Source organism: Podarcis tiliguerta, assembly GCF_965153285.1.
Source record: "Podarcis tiliguerta genome assembly, chromosome: 2".
Classification (NCBI taxonomy): Eukaryota; Metazoa; Chordata; class Lepidosauria; order Squamata; family Lacertidae; genus Podarcis; species Podarcis tiliguerta.
Window position 1 is genome coordinate 32651786 of NC_139535.1, and position 17467 is coordinate 32669252.

The 17467-nt window shown below is 40.3% G+C and overlaps 1 protein-coding gene and 1 long non-coding RNA gene across 13 annotated transcripts in view; one reads left to right on the forward strand and one right to left on the reverse strand.

Moving 5' to 3' along the window:
- LOC310670124 (contactin-4) overlaps window positions 1–13979 on the forward strand; it is a 506424-nt gene extending 492445 nt beyond the window's left edge. For all 12 annotated transcript variants that reach the window (XM_083424800.1, XM_083424802.1, XM_083424806.1 and 9 more), the window contains 7 exons: window positions 881–951; window positions 3684–3918; window positions 6851–6966; window positions 8178–8364; window positions 8764–8876; window positions 9943–10111; window positions 11851–13979. In XM_083424800.1, the coding sequence (XP_083280926.1) occupies window positions 881–951; window positions 3684–3918; window positions 6851–6966; window positions 8178–8364; window positions 8764–8876; window positions 9943–10111; window positions 11851–11951 (992 nt within the window). In that variant the 3' untranslated portion in view covers window positions 11952–13979. The remainder of the gene's footprint in view (window positions 1–880; window positions 952–3683; window positions 3919–6850; window positions 6967–8177; window positions 8365–8763; window positions 8877–9942; window positions 10112–11850) is intronic.
- Window positions 7242–17462, reverse strand: LOC310671121. Its single transcript, XR_014507804.1, has 4 exons — window positions 17353–17462; window positions 16582–16678; window positions 10719–10778; window positions 7242–7373 (listed from the first exon to the last, which is right to left on the reverse strand). It is a non-coding gene; the product is annotated as an uncharacterized lncRNA (long non-coding RNA).
- Window positions 17463–17467: the final 5 nt, after the last annotated feature.

Here is a 17467-nt window from a genome sequence, read left to right on the forward strand (position 1 = left end):
AAGTGCATCATAAAAACCTGCTGCAAAGCATTTTAATCAATATTCTGATGAATGCTTCTCTTTTGCATTTAGAATTCCCTCCCCTCTCCATTTTAAAAAATGGTACTTCCAAAAGAAATTTGCTTTGAAATCTCAGTGACAGAATAGTTAAGAGTGACACAACACATAAATGAAATGTTACATAAAGATGGCAAACTCATCTTATTAAAGGTGAAAAATTATTTTTTAAAATGTTCAAAAATGGAAAAAAAAACATCTGGCAACAGCAGGTTATCTAAAAAAAAAAATACAGTGGTTCTCAAACTTAATCCTTTCTGGAAATCCGTTCCAAAACCAAGGCATGCTTTTCCATAGAAAGTAATGCAAAATGGATTAATCCGTTCCAGACTTTTAAAAACAACCCCTAAAACAGCAATTTAACATGAATTTTACTATCTAATGAGACCACTGATCCATAAAGTGAAAGCAATAAACAATGTACTGCAGTCGCATAATCAATCAATCAGTAGCTGAACTGGGTTCCACACAGTCACAAAAGCAAACAAAAAAAGAGCCACAAAAAGGCAAAATAAACAGCAAAAACAGACAGACCTCAGCATAACACTCAGAACGGAATCATAACGCTCAAAACAGAGCATGTTCAGCTTCCAAAAAAAAAGTTTGCAAACCGGAACACTAACTTCTGGGTTTGTAGTGTTTTGAGTACCAAGACGATTGAGAACCAAGGTACCACTCTATTTTCAATTTCTCCTGAAAACCCAGAAATTGTTTTTGTTTTAAATCTTTGCTAAAAGTGTAGACACCAACATGTCTTCCCTGTATAAACATCAAGCAAGCTATCCTTACCTTGTAATAGTCACTTTTCTCCCCTTTCCTATAGTTCCTGAAGTCACTCCAGCTAATGTCAGTGGAGGTGGTGGTACCAAGTCTGAGTTGGTCATAACCTGGGAGGTAAGTGAGCTGTGAATTCACGGGGCAAGAAAGGGGAGGGAAATGAACCGTCTCCCTTTTTGTGCCAAACCTACGAGAGACTGACTTGAGGGTGTTGAATCAGGCAGCATTTTGCGAAGGGATATAGTATTGTTATAAATAATACGCCAGTCCTGTCTGCCTCCACTCCAGATGTGAAGAGGGAAACAAGATCTCTGAATGGGCTGCAGGGCTGAAACATGGCAAGTAAGGAAAAGCGCAGGGCAGAGACAGCACACCCTTGCGACATACCCAGACTGGTTTTGGAATTGTTCTCTCTTCCCAGTGTAAAACGTAAGAAGACGTTTTAGAAGAAGGGAATGGGTTAGGGTTCTCCAACAAAGAATTCTCACCAAATTATAATTTTGGGGGGAAGAGAAAGCATGCATAATATACATGTTTGCCTTACCTGCTGAGCAATTTCAAACAGATCCTGTGGGTTACAGTCAGGAAAAGTACTCTAATTTCTGACTTGCATTTTCCACATCCTTACAGAAGGAAAAATGCATGGATTGCTTGACAAGCACGTTGTTGCTTCCGAGATGTACTAGAAGGCAATCCATTTGTTTTCCAATACTTGTGTCATTCCTTAATGTGCTGAAGTTCACCCTTCCTGGAATTAATTAGTTTTGCTCCATGCCTTCAACAAAAACAATGTTTAAAAATGTACAGTGTCTAAACTATAACCCATAATTTTCAAGAAGTATAAATCGGAGATATTTAAGATCTCCCCCTCCATGAGAACGCATAAGAATGGAGAAAACCATGTTGCTCTTCCAATTCAAATACAACACTTGAGCACATGCTAATCCAATTGGTTTCAGCCGAACTTGAGAACGTGCTTAAGTGGCGTTCTGAATACAGACATTTCCTAGAATGCGGTTTTTCATTTCTTTAGCTTCCTTCCTAAAGCTTAAAAGATGCAAGACTAGATAATTGCAGTATGTGCACCAGTGACCTGGTGGTGATGTGACTGGTTCTGACATCAGACAGCATTTGCCTGCTAGTCTGCATCCCACTTCAACATGCACTCCCTGCCACAAAGAAGTTCACAGCATACTTAAAGTAGGTCGTGCCCTTTTGCTTCAAAACTAGCTACTTGCTGCATCTGGTAAGGTAGGAACAGCACACAAGGGAACAGAGAGGGACATTGGTAAAAGTCATGGAGAGTCTTTGTGGTGTAGTAATCTAACCACTTTATAATCATTGCATTTAAGGTAAAGGTACCCCTGCCCGTACGGGCCAGTCTTGACAGACTCTAGGGTTGTGCGCCCATCTCACTCAAAGAGGCCAAGGGCCAGCGCTGTCCGAAGACACTTCCGGGTCACGTGGCCAGCGTGACATCGCTGCTCTGGCGAGCCAGAGCTGCACACGGAAATGCCGTTTACCTTCCCGCTAGTAAGCGGTCCCTATTTATCTACTTGCACCCAGGGGTGCTTTCGAACTGCTAGGTTGGCAGGCGCTGGGACCGAACAGCGGGAGCGCACCCCGCCACGGGGATTCGAACCGCCGACCTTTCAATCGGCAAGCCCTAGGCACTGAGGCATTTACCCACAGCGCCACCCGCGTCCCAATCATTGCATTTACTGCCTCTAAAAAAAAGAGGAACTGGGGGTTGATATGAAATGCTTCAATTGTAGTTTTCAAACTCAAATGGGTTCTTCAAGCTAAGAAGCTTCACTCCAGTTATATTAATGCATTGTGATTTTAAAATTTTATATTGTAAAGTAAACTTACGTTGTGTGATTTTGAGGAATGTCTTACTTCCGCCCTCTGTTGTTCATTGTTAAGGCCTTTGGATATATACAATACTATAGATTGAATTGACTATTTACATGATTAGTTAATAGCGGACAGCCGAGTGAGGCAATTGGTCCATTTTTATGAGTCCTTGCTTGTTGTACAGTTAAGTTGTGAACATTCTATTGTACACCCAGTTTTGGCAATATCCCATGCAACTGAAAGTGCCAGTGTGGATTTAAAACTGTGGTTCCTATAGAATACAAAGGGGTAGGACTGGAAAATTTCAGACACTTGCTTTTCTTAACTGCGACACTAGGGTTTTTAAGAAGTCGGAAACTCTCTGTAACCTCTGCAAAGAAGCGTTTATTATATGCTTGTACACCACATTCCTACACTGATTTCCCCAGAGTTGTTAAAACCCATTTCCTTTCCCACTACACAAATATTAGAGCATCTCACTCATAACATGTTTATGACTCAGATCTAAAGGAAGTGGCAAACACAGCTTATAAAGTGGCTTCTTGTTTATTAGTGAAGACTGTGGTAGCAAAAACAGAAAGTAAATCTCCAGATGGATGTGTAATTCTGTCCTTATTTGGATTTAAGTCCATTTAGATAAATTCAGATTCTAAGAGCTGCCTTGCAGATGGCATTTACATGCTTCAGCTTTGATTATTAGCTGTCCATAATATCTAGGCTGCAGTTGGTTCTTCTTCTTCTGCTATTTTTAATAAGTCATGTTTTCATGGGCGCAAATAGACCATAAAAACCACATCAGATAGCTGGAACAAATTAGCACAGAAACATAAAATGCTTTTCAAGTTGAGTGTTTAATTTCCTCTGCCAGAGAGTGTATTTCCAAATTGCACTATATGGATCCGTTAAATTTCTTGGAGACCATTTTTATTGTGCCTCTTTGTAAATTCATCCTACACATCAGACTGTTCCCATTATTTCTTTTCTTGTTGTAGACAGTGCCTGAAGAGTTACAAAATGGAGGTGGGTTTGGTTACGTGGTTGCCTTCCGCCCCGTTGGTACAATAAGTTGGATGCAGACGGTAGTGGTTTCTCCCGATGCCTCCAGATACGTGTTCCGGAATGAGAGTTTACCGCCGTTTTCTCCATATGAAGTCAAAGTAGGGGTGTACAACAACAAAGGAGAAGGTTCTTTCAGCCCCGTCACAATTGTTTATTCAGCTGATGAAGGTAAAGTCCAGCCTAGTAATCTATTTAATGTGACAAGTTGGTCATTTACGGAAGGCATCTATATATTATTAGCACATTCTACTGATGTCCAGGTCTGCTTACAATAAATAAGCATGTGTCCAGCTTTGGAATATATTCTTCTCTAAATTAGTAATAATCATATTAACAGTAATATTGTGCATCAAGAAGAATTAGGTCATTCATTTAAGTTGCCATTTCTGTCTAAACACTTTGCAAACTTAATTTCTAATTTTGATATTTAATGGCACTGTGCAATTTTATTCATTCATTCATTTGTCCGTTCAAGAATTTATACCCAGCTCTTCAGCTGGAAAGGATTACAGAATGGTTTAAGTATATATAAATACAACATACCCTGCCACGAGGTTTACAGTCTAAAAATGCATGACATAAAAGGAGAGTGGAAATGCATGACATTAAAGAGGGAAATGAGAAAACTCGGGCTCAATTCTTGATGATATATAGTTTTTATAATGACCCGCTTGCATAGCAACAAGCTGCTCACAATCGACCCAGCCTTCCTGGAAAGGTCCCTAATGCAGCCAGAAATTGTTAACCTTATAGGGAGACTTGGCCTACTGGAGCCTAGCTTGGATCTTCCAGCTTCTTGCCGCTCTCGTGGCAGCAGGTAGGCTCACAGGTTGATGCTCTCAGCCTGAGAGCAGTGGTCCTCCTGCTGCCTTTTGTCACAAGCAATTGGCACTAAAATCTCCAGGAGAGAGAAGAGGATCCTGGCCTAGCAGGGAGCGGAGAGGACTGTCCCTTCTCGTCTGCTGTGTCATTTCTTCCTCACAGGGTAGTTGGGGCTCTATCAGGATTGCAGTATGTCCAGTACCAGGCTTTGATCTTGAGTTTAACTCTACTCTGAGATTATACTAGGGACGCAACAACGCATCTTATCTGTTTGCAATACATAACAAGGATTTTGATGGTTTCCATTACATGCATGTCTTCTCTGAAGGAATGTACTAATATTTAGCAGGAATGAATACAGTGGGACCTTGGTTTAAGAACAGTCCTGTTTATGAATGATTTAGTTTACGAACTCCGCAAAACCGGAAGTAATGTCCCGGTTTGTGAACTTTACCTCAGTCTAAGAATGGAATCCAAACGGTGGAAAGGCACCGGCAGTGGGAGGCCTCATTAGGGAAAGTGCGCCTCGGTTTAAGAACGGTTTCGGAACGGATTAAGTTTGTAAACTGAGGTCCCACTGTATCCTCCAATTGGAAACTCCTCTGATTTATCTTAAGTGTTATCAGTACATGGCACACTGAATAAATTTAGGAAAGAAATCTTTTCATGAATTATTTGTTGCAGAATAGATATTCCACACAAAAGAAAGGGCCAAAGCTCAGTTGTAGAGCATGACATTTACAGGTTTCATATATGCAAAGACCCAAATCCAATCACTGCTATCTCAAATTAAATGGCCTTGGGTAATAATGCTTAGGAAAGGCCTTTGCTTAAGATGCTGGAGAGCTGCTGCCAGGCAGGTTTGAAAATGTGGAGCTTAACAGGCTTATAGCTGGATACAGTCATCAGTCGCTGGCCCTCTTATAACTTCCACATGCAGACAATTCTTCATGAGCAGAGGCTACATGCATACAAGCTGTGTGCACATTGATGTTGCATCTATCCCACACAATTGTGGGATAGATTGTACAGACTGGGCACAGACTGCCTCTGGGCACATAGAACTACCAACTCAGGTCTGCCACCACAATGCTGGCTCTCCCTTCACCTACTGATTATACACAATCCGTTTAACAGCTGAATCAGGTCTCCATAGCAGGTATGCCATGGGTGGGGGACCTAATTAGGCCCATCATGCCTCCCCATTTGACCCGAGAGGCCGTTTCAGCTAGGGGTGGGGCCTCTAAGGGCAGGGCTCAGCCTAAAGGATGCTTGCAGGCACCACCAATCAGTGGTGCCTGCAAAACCCCTTCCAAAATGCAAGGCAAAATAGCACTTCTTAAAGCTCTGTTCTCCACAGCGCTTTGAATGGTGCTTGTGAAGATTTGAGAACAACCGTCAGCTTTTCAAAAGCCCTGTTCAAAGCACTGCAGAACATTGCAGGCCCAAAGGTTGCATGATGTCCAGTGATTGACAGGTGAGCAGCCTACTCAGCTGTCAAACGTAGCCCAGGAGGGGTGAGGAGATAATGCTCTGGCCCACTTGGCTACAAAGGTTCCTTACCCCAATGTGTACAGACACATGCAAGCCACCCTATCCTATCTTATTCCTGGGCTGTTCTTCTTCAGCTCCTCCCTTCATACAAACCTAGGGATGCTCAAGACATAATCATCACACTCTGGTTCACTGGCTGTTCCTTCTGGAGAACAGGAAATTATATCTCTTCATGATGATATTATTATGTCATATGCTGAGTATCACTTTGTATTGCTGCGGGGTTGGGGGGTGGGGGAGATGGAGAATTCTTCCAATGTCCTGTTTATTGAGCATTCACCCCAACTTGCTGGCAAAGAATTTGCACAGAGGTATTACAACATCATTGTTAGTTGGCCATTCATTCTGCTTTGTTTATGGAGTGGCTAAGTGACACAATTATCCCATACTTTACATTGCATTTTTCTAGCACCACAAGAAATTGAGGGACTTTTTAATTTTATCTTATTGCACAAGAGCACCAAATTCATGTTATTTCTGCAACCTATCAAAAACATGCATTCCTCCCAAATGGTGAAATTCTGATGCTAGTCATGGGCTTGTTGTTTTGTTGGCAGACCAACATTTGTAGTAATGTCTAATTTATATCTGAGGGTGAGATAGAGTGACTTGCCTTAAGGCATCCACAGAGTCAAAGCTGACTTTATCCATTGGTTAGGTAGGATGAAGAATAGCTATGACCACAAAGGTGAATCTACATCTAACCACTGTTTCTTCTTTTTAGAACCCACCAGAGCTCCAACCCATGTCTTTGCCAAAAGCCTTTCTGCTTCAGAAGTACAAGTATTTTGGACCTTGCTCCCAGAGACCCAGAGCAAAGGAAGGATACAGGGCTACGAGGTAAGAACGTAAAGGACATAATTAGCCTGAAACAATCCTTGTTTAGTCTGAAACGGTCTTATGTGCACAAATAATTTGTTTTAAACTGAAAATCTCCCTTCCCTCCTCCCTCGTAACAATGCACTTAAGCATATGCTAACCCACTTGGTATCAATGAACAGTAATAACAATGCAAGGTGGAAGCCCTCATGCAGGCCTTAAGTTTCTGCAAATTCCATGAACTATCAGCTATTTGCTCCACCATATAGTAAGAAATACACAACACGCAGTCACAGTGCAAGCCTAAATGCCAGTTTATTGTGCATATTATATTTTAGATGTCTTTCTTCTTTAATACAAGATTTAAAGTCATAGAACTAGAAATAAAAATAGGGAAAGGCTCCTGTTAGGGAACCCCTCCTTTGGACCTGTGAAGAACACAACATTAACATCAATGCAGTTAAGTGGAATGTTAAAACCTGCGGGTATAGGGCAGTATATAAATGTCATAAACTATTATTATCATTATTAAGGGTTATAAACATGCCCATCAATGAGACTACTGCAGTGGTCAGATGTGCTGACTGCTGGTTTCAGGCATGGAAGGGTTATCTTGAAACAGTGCAGCCTCTTGAAATAAAGGCAATGGCAGGATTTGTGGAGAGCTGCTAAAGCAAAAATCCAGACAAAGATACTGTAAACGCTTCCAAGAACGAAGTCATGTCAATTCTTTTTTTCTATAGTAAAGGTTGTATGATATTGAGACTTTTACGTCATTTCACACACAAACAACAACAACACGGGAATGTGGCACCCCTGTTTCAGAGAAAAAATCCTAGGCCCTCCGTTTACCACTAGCTTCAATCAATGCAGCTTTGAACCAATATCAACCACAAGATGCCAAGTGACTGTGGCAGATTAGAGCCTTCCATCTGGGCAGAACCTGAAATAATTGAGCTATGGCATTTGATTGGCCCAAAGCAGGATTGGCTCAATGAGAGATTTGTCTACTATTTAAATGGGAAGCAAAGAAACCTAACACGGAATTGAATGGAATGGAATAGAAAACTGCATGATAGAAACTTGGGTCAGACACAGATTTTGTAGAGCAAATCTTACTCTGTGGCGGGAATGTATGAAGGTTTGCCGGGTTGTTCTAAGCTACTTCAAATTGTAAAGTGGCTATTCAGATGTGGAGTTTAAATATGAAAGCCTGTGTTTCATTTGTGCAGGTTAGATACTGGAGGCATGGGGATAAGGAAGAGCAGGCTGGAAGAATCAGAACGGCTACCAATCAGACCTTTGCAAAAGTCACCAGCTTGAAAGGCAATGTTTTGTACCACATGGCTGTCAAAGCTTACAACACAGCAGGAATGGGACCTTCCAGTCCAATAGTCAACGTGACAACTAAAAAGCCACGTGAGTGTGGGGGGAGCACTTTTTCCTTTTTTTGCTACATGGTACTACTCTGTGCTGCATTTTTGAGTGCCCACAGTATTCCAGCATCCCTAATTTTATTAACTGGAACACAGAAAACTGCAATCTTTGCTGGGCACAAAATAAAAATATTTGTCTTTCTGTTCAGTGCAAGGACTTCCTCTACTTGTCACCAGTGCACTGAATTTCCATCTGATTCCCTTTTTCATCCATAATACTTGGTCATGTCAGCTCTGCTGCTGACTTGGAATACACGTTTTCCAGGAGCTCTTGAACTAAGCAAATGTAAGAGTTCACTAAGAACCTCTCATAAACTATACTGAAAGAGGAAGGAAAACTTTGCTGCTTAATAACATTCACTCTCCTTCACTTTGAATTTAGCACCAAGTCAACCCCCTGGAAACATCATTTGGAATTCATCGGACTCTAAGATTATACTGAACTGGGATCAAGTAAAAGCACAGAATAATGAATCTGAGGTGAAAGGATATAAAGTACGTAATGGGCAGTGAAACTTATTTTCCATTGTTATGAGACATTAAGCAGTACCACTGTATTGAACTAACTAACTTCTGAATGAACTGTGAAAATTTACGTTTTTCAGTGGGATCTGAAATTGGCATAAACTTCACGTGGGCTATGATCTAAACAACTTTAATAATGTTCTGTAGACTTCAGTGATATCAGTAAATATGCAGTGCATATTATGGGGATGATAATCTAATAAACCAGGACTATTTTTCACCAGCAACTCCAATGACATTAAAGCATCACCCAGACTGATCAAGAACTTACAACCAGTGCCTCTGAGAGGCACAGGTTTTAAATGATTCAAAATGCAGGGGCCTAATCCCAGGACAAAATACACCACTAGCACTTGCACCAATGTAGGCTTACCTAGCTTTCTCCTCCTACTCAGCACCTTATGCCTGTTTGGAGCACCCCCCCCCCCATTTCATTTCATAAAATTTATATACTGTTCGATTGTAGAAAGAACCACAAAGCATGAGCTTAATGCTTTGCTGCCTAGGCTCATGAGATATTACTGATGTCTACAGTGCTGCAAGTAGCAAGGGAGTTGTTCAACCTGTTGACTTGGGTGGAATTCTGCTTAATATTTCAATCCACTTGCCTGGCTGCCTTTCCACCCTTATCTGATACAGGCAAGGTCTTGCATGGGGAGCTTGAGTTGTTGCAGCCATTGTGATACTGGTGCAACAGCAGCTTCTCGGCATGGAGGTGATGTATTGGCATTTGCACATCATAAGACATGAAATTTTTGGTGCAATTCTACCAAGTATTTTGATCTCAAGGAGAGCAGAGCTACATGAACAGCTCTGACTTCACAAAACCAACGAGAGAATGAATGTAATGCATCCTAATGCTCAAGAAGCCACACGACTTTTCAAAAGCAAAGGCATATATTTTCTCTAGGGACTATAAGAGTTGATTAGCTATTAATATAAGTCCTAGAAATAGAAGCAACTTCTATAGAAAATCTAAGGCTCTTGCTTTTTCCCCTTCCTTTCTTTCTTCCCCTTGGCTAAAAATACGGTCTAGGTTTTATACAGATGGAATAGACAAAGCAGCACATCTGTTATAGAAACTAACAAAACATCTGTGGAGCTTTCGCTGCCTTTTGATGAAGATTACATCATAGAAATAAAGCCATTCAGTGATGGAGGAGATGGCAGTAGCAGCGAGCAGATCCGAATTCCAAAGATATCAAGTAAGAGCCCTTGTTGTTCTTCACCATGTGAGGGTACTTCAGTCTCCCCACCCATGAATGATCCAGGGCTGAATTTGTTTCTCTGTGCATAGAACTTTACTACAGAGTGCTTTTAAAATGTAATAAATAGTGCCAGGGAAGTATCTTACTATACTAAAGTTTTGTTAATGATTCTTCTGTCACCCATATGACGGTATTCAGAATTCTTCAGTTTTGTAAATTATATATCTGTATCATGGCCATTAATTAGCCAGAGAAGGGCTGGCCCACCCATAAGGCAAGATGAGACAACCGCCTCAGGCAGCAGATCCAGCCCCCAAGGAATGCATTGCCCACTGACACACATTACTTGCGAGGCTGTAACTGCTACATCCTCAGGAGCATCCCCCATGACGCCTCTACAGCGGTCTTTTGGGAAATAGGAGGCCCTGATCTCCTCCCACCCAAAGAAAGAAATGACACAGGCTGCCCTCTGGGCTCTGCTCCCACCCAGAGTGATTCAGAGTACGCCCCCTCGCCTTGCAATGGCCTTTGATTGCCACTTTAATGGTCTGGTAAAGTTAAACTGATGCTCCCCAGCCCCTCTTGTTCCTGATGCAGATCTTACCAAGTAGGGAGGATGGCATTTTGGGGTTCATCTCAGGTGCCAAAATGTCTTGGGCTGACCCTGGCAATGAATGAAATTTTCTTTAGTTAGAACAGAAGGTGCCTTTCTCAGTTTTGTAACTGTCTTCTTTGAATAAACTCTTGCAAAAGAAAAGAAAAAGCCCTCCTTTTCTGCTTAATGGTTTTTCAATCCTAATGGGAGATTCTTTTTATATAGGCATTTTCAGTTGTGTGACCAAACAAAGCACTAGAATTTATCCCTCTGTGCACCTAAAATGACAGGAAATTGTCCGTGCAAAAGTGGAGTTGTGTTAAAGGTTATTTGTGGCATTGCAGTAGTTTTCCTGCAGGCACATAACAAGTACTAAGTCAGGAGCAAAAGAATAGGCTTGCTTTAGTCATTAGCTCTACTACCCACAACACAGAGCACAACAGGTTTATATAGGGCTCCCATGTACACTAGGGTTTTTCCATTCACATAACAGTATTTTATTATTATTGTTACCAAAAATTCTTGTGACAACTTAAAATGCCAGCAAATGTATTATGGAGACCTGGGTACAAATTCTTACATGGCCAAGAACCTCATTGAGTGTGACCTTGGACTAGAGATGGGAAGGCCTGGAAAAACCCCCAGAAAAAAGGGAAAAAAGAATGCACCCCCCCCCTCAGTTTTCCAGTTTTTTCCAGGCCTTCACATCTCTACTTTGGACTAGTCTCTCAGCATATGTACCACACAAGGTGGCTGTGAGGCTAAAGATAGGGGGAAACCATGTAAACCACCTTGAGCTCTTTGGCGGGTAGGCAGGATATAAATGCAGGAAACACATGTCAAAACACTTCTGTGCATGTGGAGCTGCCACCGCATTACAGTGGAATTGGGAATACTTTTATGCAGAATTTTCGCATGCACACTGAAACTCTGGACTAGAGCCCCAATCCCTGTTTTCCCTTCCTGCTACTTAGCATTTCTGTCAATATAAAAGCTTTCCATTTGAATCCTGTGCCAAAGTAATTCTTTCATGTTACTGAATGCAGGAGCAGCATAAAAGGGAGGCGAGTTATGTCACTTGTTCATGTATGTCAAGCTGGAAGAAAACCTTGTGATTTCTTTTTTCTTCTTCTCCTCCTAGATGCCTATGTGAGAGGGTCGGGCGCTTCTACTTCAAATGCTTGTACGTTGTCAGCCATCAGCACAATAATGATTTCCCTCACAGCTAGATCAAGTTTATGACAAAAAATATCTAAAGGACTTCCTGTTTATAATATAACTAAGCAACATTTAGCTAGTTGTTTTGAAGACACCCAGTACTAAGTAATATTGTTGTTCGAGTACATCTTACTACTGGAAAAAAAATGTTTTATGCTTCTCTAGGAATGGCATTATACAGTACTTCCTCAAAGCAAATATAGCTTTGTCTGAAGTTTCTTTGGAAACTCTGCAATGCACTGAAAACATCTGTAATACGATGTTACCAAAGCAGTTTACATATGTCCTTATATGCATATTTTTTATTATATATTTAGTGTTTTATAGACTTTTTTAAAGTTAACATATGATGTAGATATTAATTTCTTTCCCCCTCTGCTATGAAATGCTATTGATGGCATTTACTGTTGCAAAAATACATTGTTTTGGAATGTTTTATAGCCAGGTCGAAAGTTCTCAGTACACTGGTTTCAAATTGATTGTATAGTTTTACAAGAGTGCACTGGCAAAGCTCTTTTGACCTCGATCCATTCTTCAAGGTACTTGGGCTTATCTGTACACAGGTAGGATCCCAAACAGGCATTATATGAAGTCTTCCCTCCCCTCTCCCTGATGGCCTCAAGTCAGGTTTGCTAATGCTGTTGCAGCACTTGTGGGCACTATTGGCCATTCCTAGCCCCTGATGCACAGACGACTTCCACAAGGAGGGATGGAGCGGGCTGCTAGCTAACTATACACGAAGGACAGGATATACATGTCTGGTGCCAGCAGTACAGCCAGCTGGAGGGCTGGGAGAGGGAAGAGGAAGGTTCACTGGAATACTTTTTCAGGATCCTTTCCCCCAATATGTGCAGAGGAGGAAGATGGATCATGCTGCTATTTAAAGCAGCTAGAGTGGTTTTTCGTTTTTGTTTAAATGACATGTAAGGTGTTCATTCTTGGATCAAATTACAAAAAAAAAGACAAATCTAAAACAACTTTCAATGCATTTGCTTTCAGGTTTGTGTAAGTCAACTGCATAGTATCAGCTAGCTAATACTTTAATGATGCATAGCAAAGATTTTCATTTGAATGTACTTGAGTTTTCTCTAAAAATTTAATAAATATTAAATTGAACATTCGTTCCATTTAGTCGTGATCGCTCCTATAGTAATGTAGACCAGACGTTGCTATAGCAAAGGACAAGATGCTGAATGCGGTGAAAATCTTGAAATTCCACCCTTTGAGCAATTTATGTAATTCTGGATTTGCACCATTTTAATAAGGAAGTCTGTGCGTCTGTGAGACTTTAAATGAAACGTAATTATGCTGATTTCTGTGTTGAAACATATGTTTCTTTTGACAGGTACATGTTTAACTGTAATTCTCTATAGTTTGGTTTCATAAACTGAATTACAAAATTATCTCTGTTTATACGATTTTTGTTTGAGTATAGGTTATAAGCTAAATCTAATAAATACCATTCTAGTGAATACTTCCCTAAAAAGGCTTTTTTCCATTAAAAAAATTATATGTATGTCTGGGTGTCTCTATGCACTTCTAAATAGCTCCTTTATTTTAAGATATCAAACCCTCTTGCCTTTTTGCTAGCACAAGTGAACAGAACCCAACACCTGAAGAGTGCTTTGAAGACCTAGCTTTAATTTTCTTGACAAGCTCTTTATACATATCTAGCATGTTGATAAAATCCTATTCAAATGTGACAGTGATTGCAGTCCATCGTGACATTTTCTCATGAAGCTGTCATCCATTTCCATTAAAGCTTGGGTTGAGCACTATCTCCACTGACTTGGGTGTGCATACTGGTTCTCAATGAACATATGAACTTCTGCACAAGCTTGCACATGCAGAGATCCATCCATGCTCCACTCCATGTGTTCACCAGAGTCTGGGAAGGTATATGAACCATGCCCAGAATTTAAAAAGAAAAAAATATATTAATACAAAAGATTTATTTGTTACTGGGGTAAAATTTTGTACATATGCTCAGATGGAACAATAATAATTAAGACATCAATGAAGCTTTCTGTTCATTCTTTTCCCCAATTTTTTTTTTAAAAAGCACTGCAGAGGTTTATAATTTGTTCTTCCTGATAGTTTAAATTTGCCTGTAACTTGTCTGTTTTGCTTCCAGAACAATACAAGCTAACTTTTAAACTACTTTCAAAATATATTTATTAAGTAACTCATAATCAGGATTCCACTTGTGTAAGTCAGGGGTGTTAACCAGAGAAATATTGTCAGTATTTCAAGCTGTGTTCCTTTCTTAGTTTGATATGGTTACTTCTATGTAAAAACAAAAACAAAACAAAAAAACCCACAAAAGTAAGAAAATGAAAGAAAAAAAGCCTTGTAGTTTTTCTCCCCAGTGTAAATGATATTTATCAGTGATCTAGCAGATGTAATCTTTTTTATAGTTATTGGTAATAAATATTCTGTTATTTGTAAATATTCCTGTGTTTATAGGCATTTTTCCTGCATTTGTGGTGGTTCTTCCTTTTTTTTAAAAAAAAAAATGCTCCATGACACTCTTAATCTCAAATGTTTGTGTTGTGAAAACACCCAGGATCAATGGTGGACAGATTTCCAAAAACTCAACATGGAATGGGCACCATTAAAAAAAGAAAGAAAGAAAAAAAAATTATTTAAAAATAATTTTAAAACAAATGTTTATTTTTAATTAAGAGCCCATGCCAATGTTGTAACTGGGATTGTAGGAAGAGCTAGAGGTTTGCTGCCTTTAAACCCTGCAATGAAAGCCCCAAAAGACACACATGCATTCCTCATTTCCAAACTTGACTATGCATGGCAGTAGCAAAGGCTCGCAAGCCAGAGTGCCATTAAACGCTCAAGACTATAAGAACCTTTGGAAATGTACTTCCATGGTTCCTGATGTCTTTAAGGATACTAGTGACCCCTCACTGCGAAAAGGTTCCTGGTGCCCTTTCTGGGGATGTCGGAAACCACAGGAACCATATTTCCAAGTAGTCCTGATACCCTTGGAAACTGTATGTGTGCTTGTAGCAATATCCAGGAGCCCAAGTTTGGGAATGATAGATGGAGCTACAGAAGTTCACAGCAAGGTGCCAAGAAGTAAAGGCTGAAACTGCAGACAGCTGGACTTCAAATACTAGTTCAAACTTCAGCACCTCACTAGCCAAGATGCACCATTTATTGGGTTGGCTGATCAATTTATCTGGTGACACATCAAGGCTGCAATTCTACACTTATCTGGGAGCAAGACCCATTGAGTAGACAAGCTAGCCTTTTGAATTTGCTCCAGAAAAAGAGGGCATTAAAGGGTATAAAGCCTAGCCACTGCCCAGTAACAGGTATCTGAAAAGGAGTTGTAGAGACTCGACCAGAAGCTAAACCATTTCTCCTTCTGTTCATAGTGGTTTCCCATTCATTTCAATGAAGCAATGAACTGTGACCACAAAGGGAGACAGGTGGCCCTTCCGTGTGATAAGTTCTATGTGTGTACACTGCATCAAAAATAGGGCTTTGGGTCTGGAACGTGGCTAGCTGAAGACTAACTTGTTCACTACATGATAAAAGATTTCAAACGTAAATGTTTATTGAAACACAAGAGCTCAACAAGGGCACATACGAACTCACACACTATTATAGGTATGCAGCTGCAACATAGATTAGCATTCTCATACAAAGTATCCCAAGGCACAAAACAAATGAAAATGCATTCATATTATAAGCTCTGTTGTATTCTTGTATTATTTATAGCACAATCAAAATGTTACCTATATAACTTGCCCTTCAAACGACTGTCCTGTTATAGAGACTAAGGTTATGTTAATTTTCCTTCTAAAAAAACAGAGAGCCTGGTTTACATAGAGACTCTTCTTCATGGTAGGTAGGTAGGTAAGGAAGGCCCTCCTATCTTCTATTTTAGTGCCACCTTGAATGCATCTTAACTGTGGCTCTGGAATAGTAGATCTGCACATAGCTGCACATCGCCTGCAGTTACTACAGAAACACTATCATTATGCTGGAAGCCACCCAGAGTGGCTGGGGCAACCCAGCCAGATGTGCGGGGTACAAATAATAAGTTATCAACATCATCATTACCATCACTAAAAGAACAGTGTAGGAAAGAATTTTATTGCTGCCAGATGTTAAAGTAGCAGCACAAATCCTAAAATGAAGAGGTTAAGGTCATTCACATCACAGTGGAAGCTATGGATTATAGAAAGCGGAGTCCAAGAAATAGCATGGCTCAAACAAGAAAAACAAAATTTATACAGTAACTGGGAGTTTTCTCAAAAACCAGCAAAACTGACCATTGATTACTTGGGATTTGCTGCAGTAGCATAGACCAGGGGTCAGCCACCTTTTTCAGCAGGGGGCCGGTCCACTGTCCCTCAGACCTTGTGGGGGGCCGGACTATATTTGGGGGGGTGTGAAATTGAACAAATTCCTATGCCCCACAAATAACCCAGAGATGCATTTTAAATAAAAGGACGCATTCTACTCATATAAAAACACACTGATTCCTGGACTGTCCGCGGGCTGGATTTAGAAGGCAATTGGCCCCTGGGCCTTAGTTTGCCTACTCATGGCATAGACTCAAAGCCCTTGGCAAGGAATAATTTCAGTACCTTGTGATACATGTGCTGGGTGGGTTTCTTATACTTACTGTGGTGATTTGTGGAATTTCCCTTTCTTGTGAAACATCCCTGCTATAGAGGTGTGTCTGGTGTCAATGATGCAATCTTCTTGGCAGCAGGCATCTGCTAATAGTAAATTTTATATATTAATAAGCTACCTTGAATCTGAAGCGGATGAAGGGTGATATAAAAACGTTTTCATTCATAAATAACAAATAAATAACGAAAGGATATATTTCATTTTTTTAAAAAAAGTTTCCTGAAAACCAGAAACAGGGCTATGGCTCTTCTTCATTTTGGCTCTTCTTCATTTTGACAAATGATCTGAAAGGTCACAGTAGCTTTAATGGCAAATTAAGGGACGAAATTTTACATTTTAGTCTCAACAGCTTTATGGAACATCCTGATTTCGGAAGTGGTATGGTGCTCAGAAGCAAACATGGAGGGGGCAGAGATTGCCATGAAGCATCATTTGTGGATTTCCTGGTGGTATCAGTTTGACCACCACGTAAAGTGCAATGCTAAAATAGGAGGATGTTTGGTCTGATTGACCAAGGCTTTATTATTTGGGGCAATTCTAATGGAAACTGGAGACTTAAAGCTAGGATCAAACTCGATGGGGTTCAGCATGCCAATTTTTGTGCTAAATTGTGGTCTTTAGAATCTTATGTCATGGAACCATAATCATTTTTTTAAAAAACAACAACTCTACAATTCGTGAGCATCACCATATCCTTATGGCAGTACATTCCAACAGTAATTTACACATTTGGGGGGGGGGGGGGATGATGACGACTTACTTTTCTTGGTTCGTCATTTCCTATCAGTTTCATTGGAACAGCCTCAGTGATTTGCTTGTAGGAATGCATTATTACGAAGAACAAAGTTTTGTGACATTTTGCTCATCATTACTGC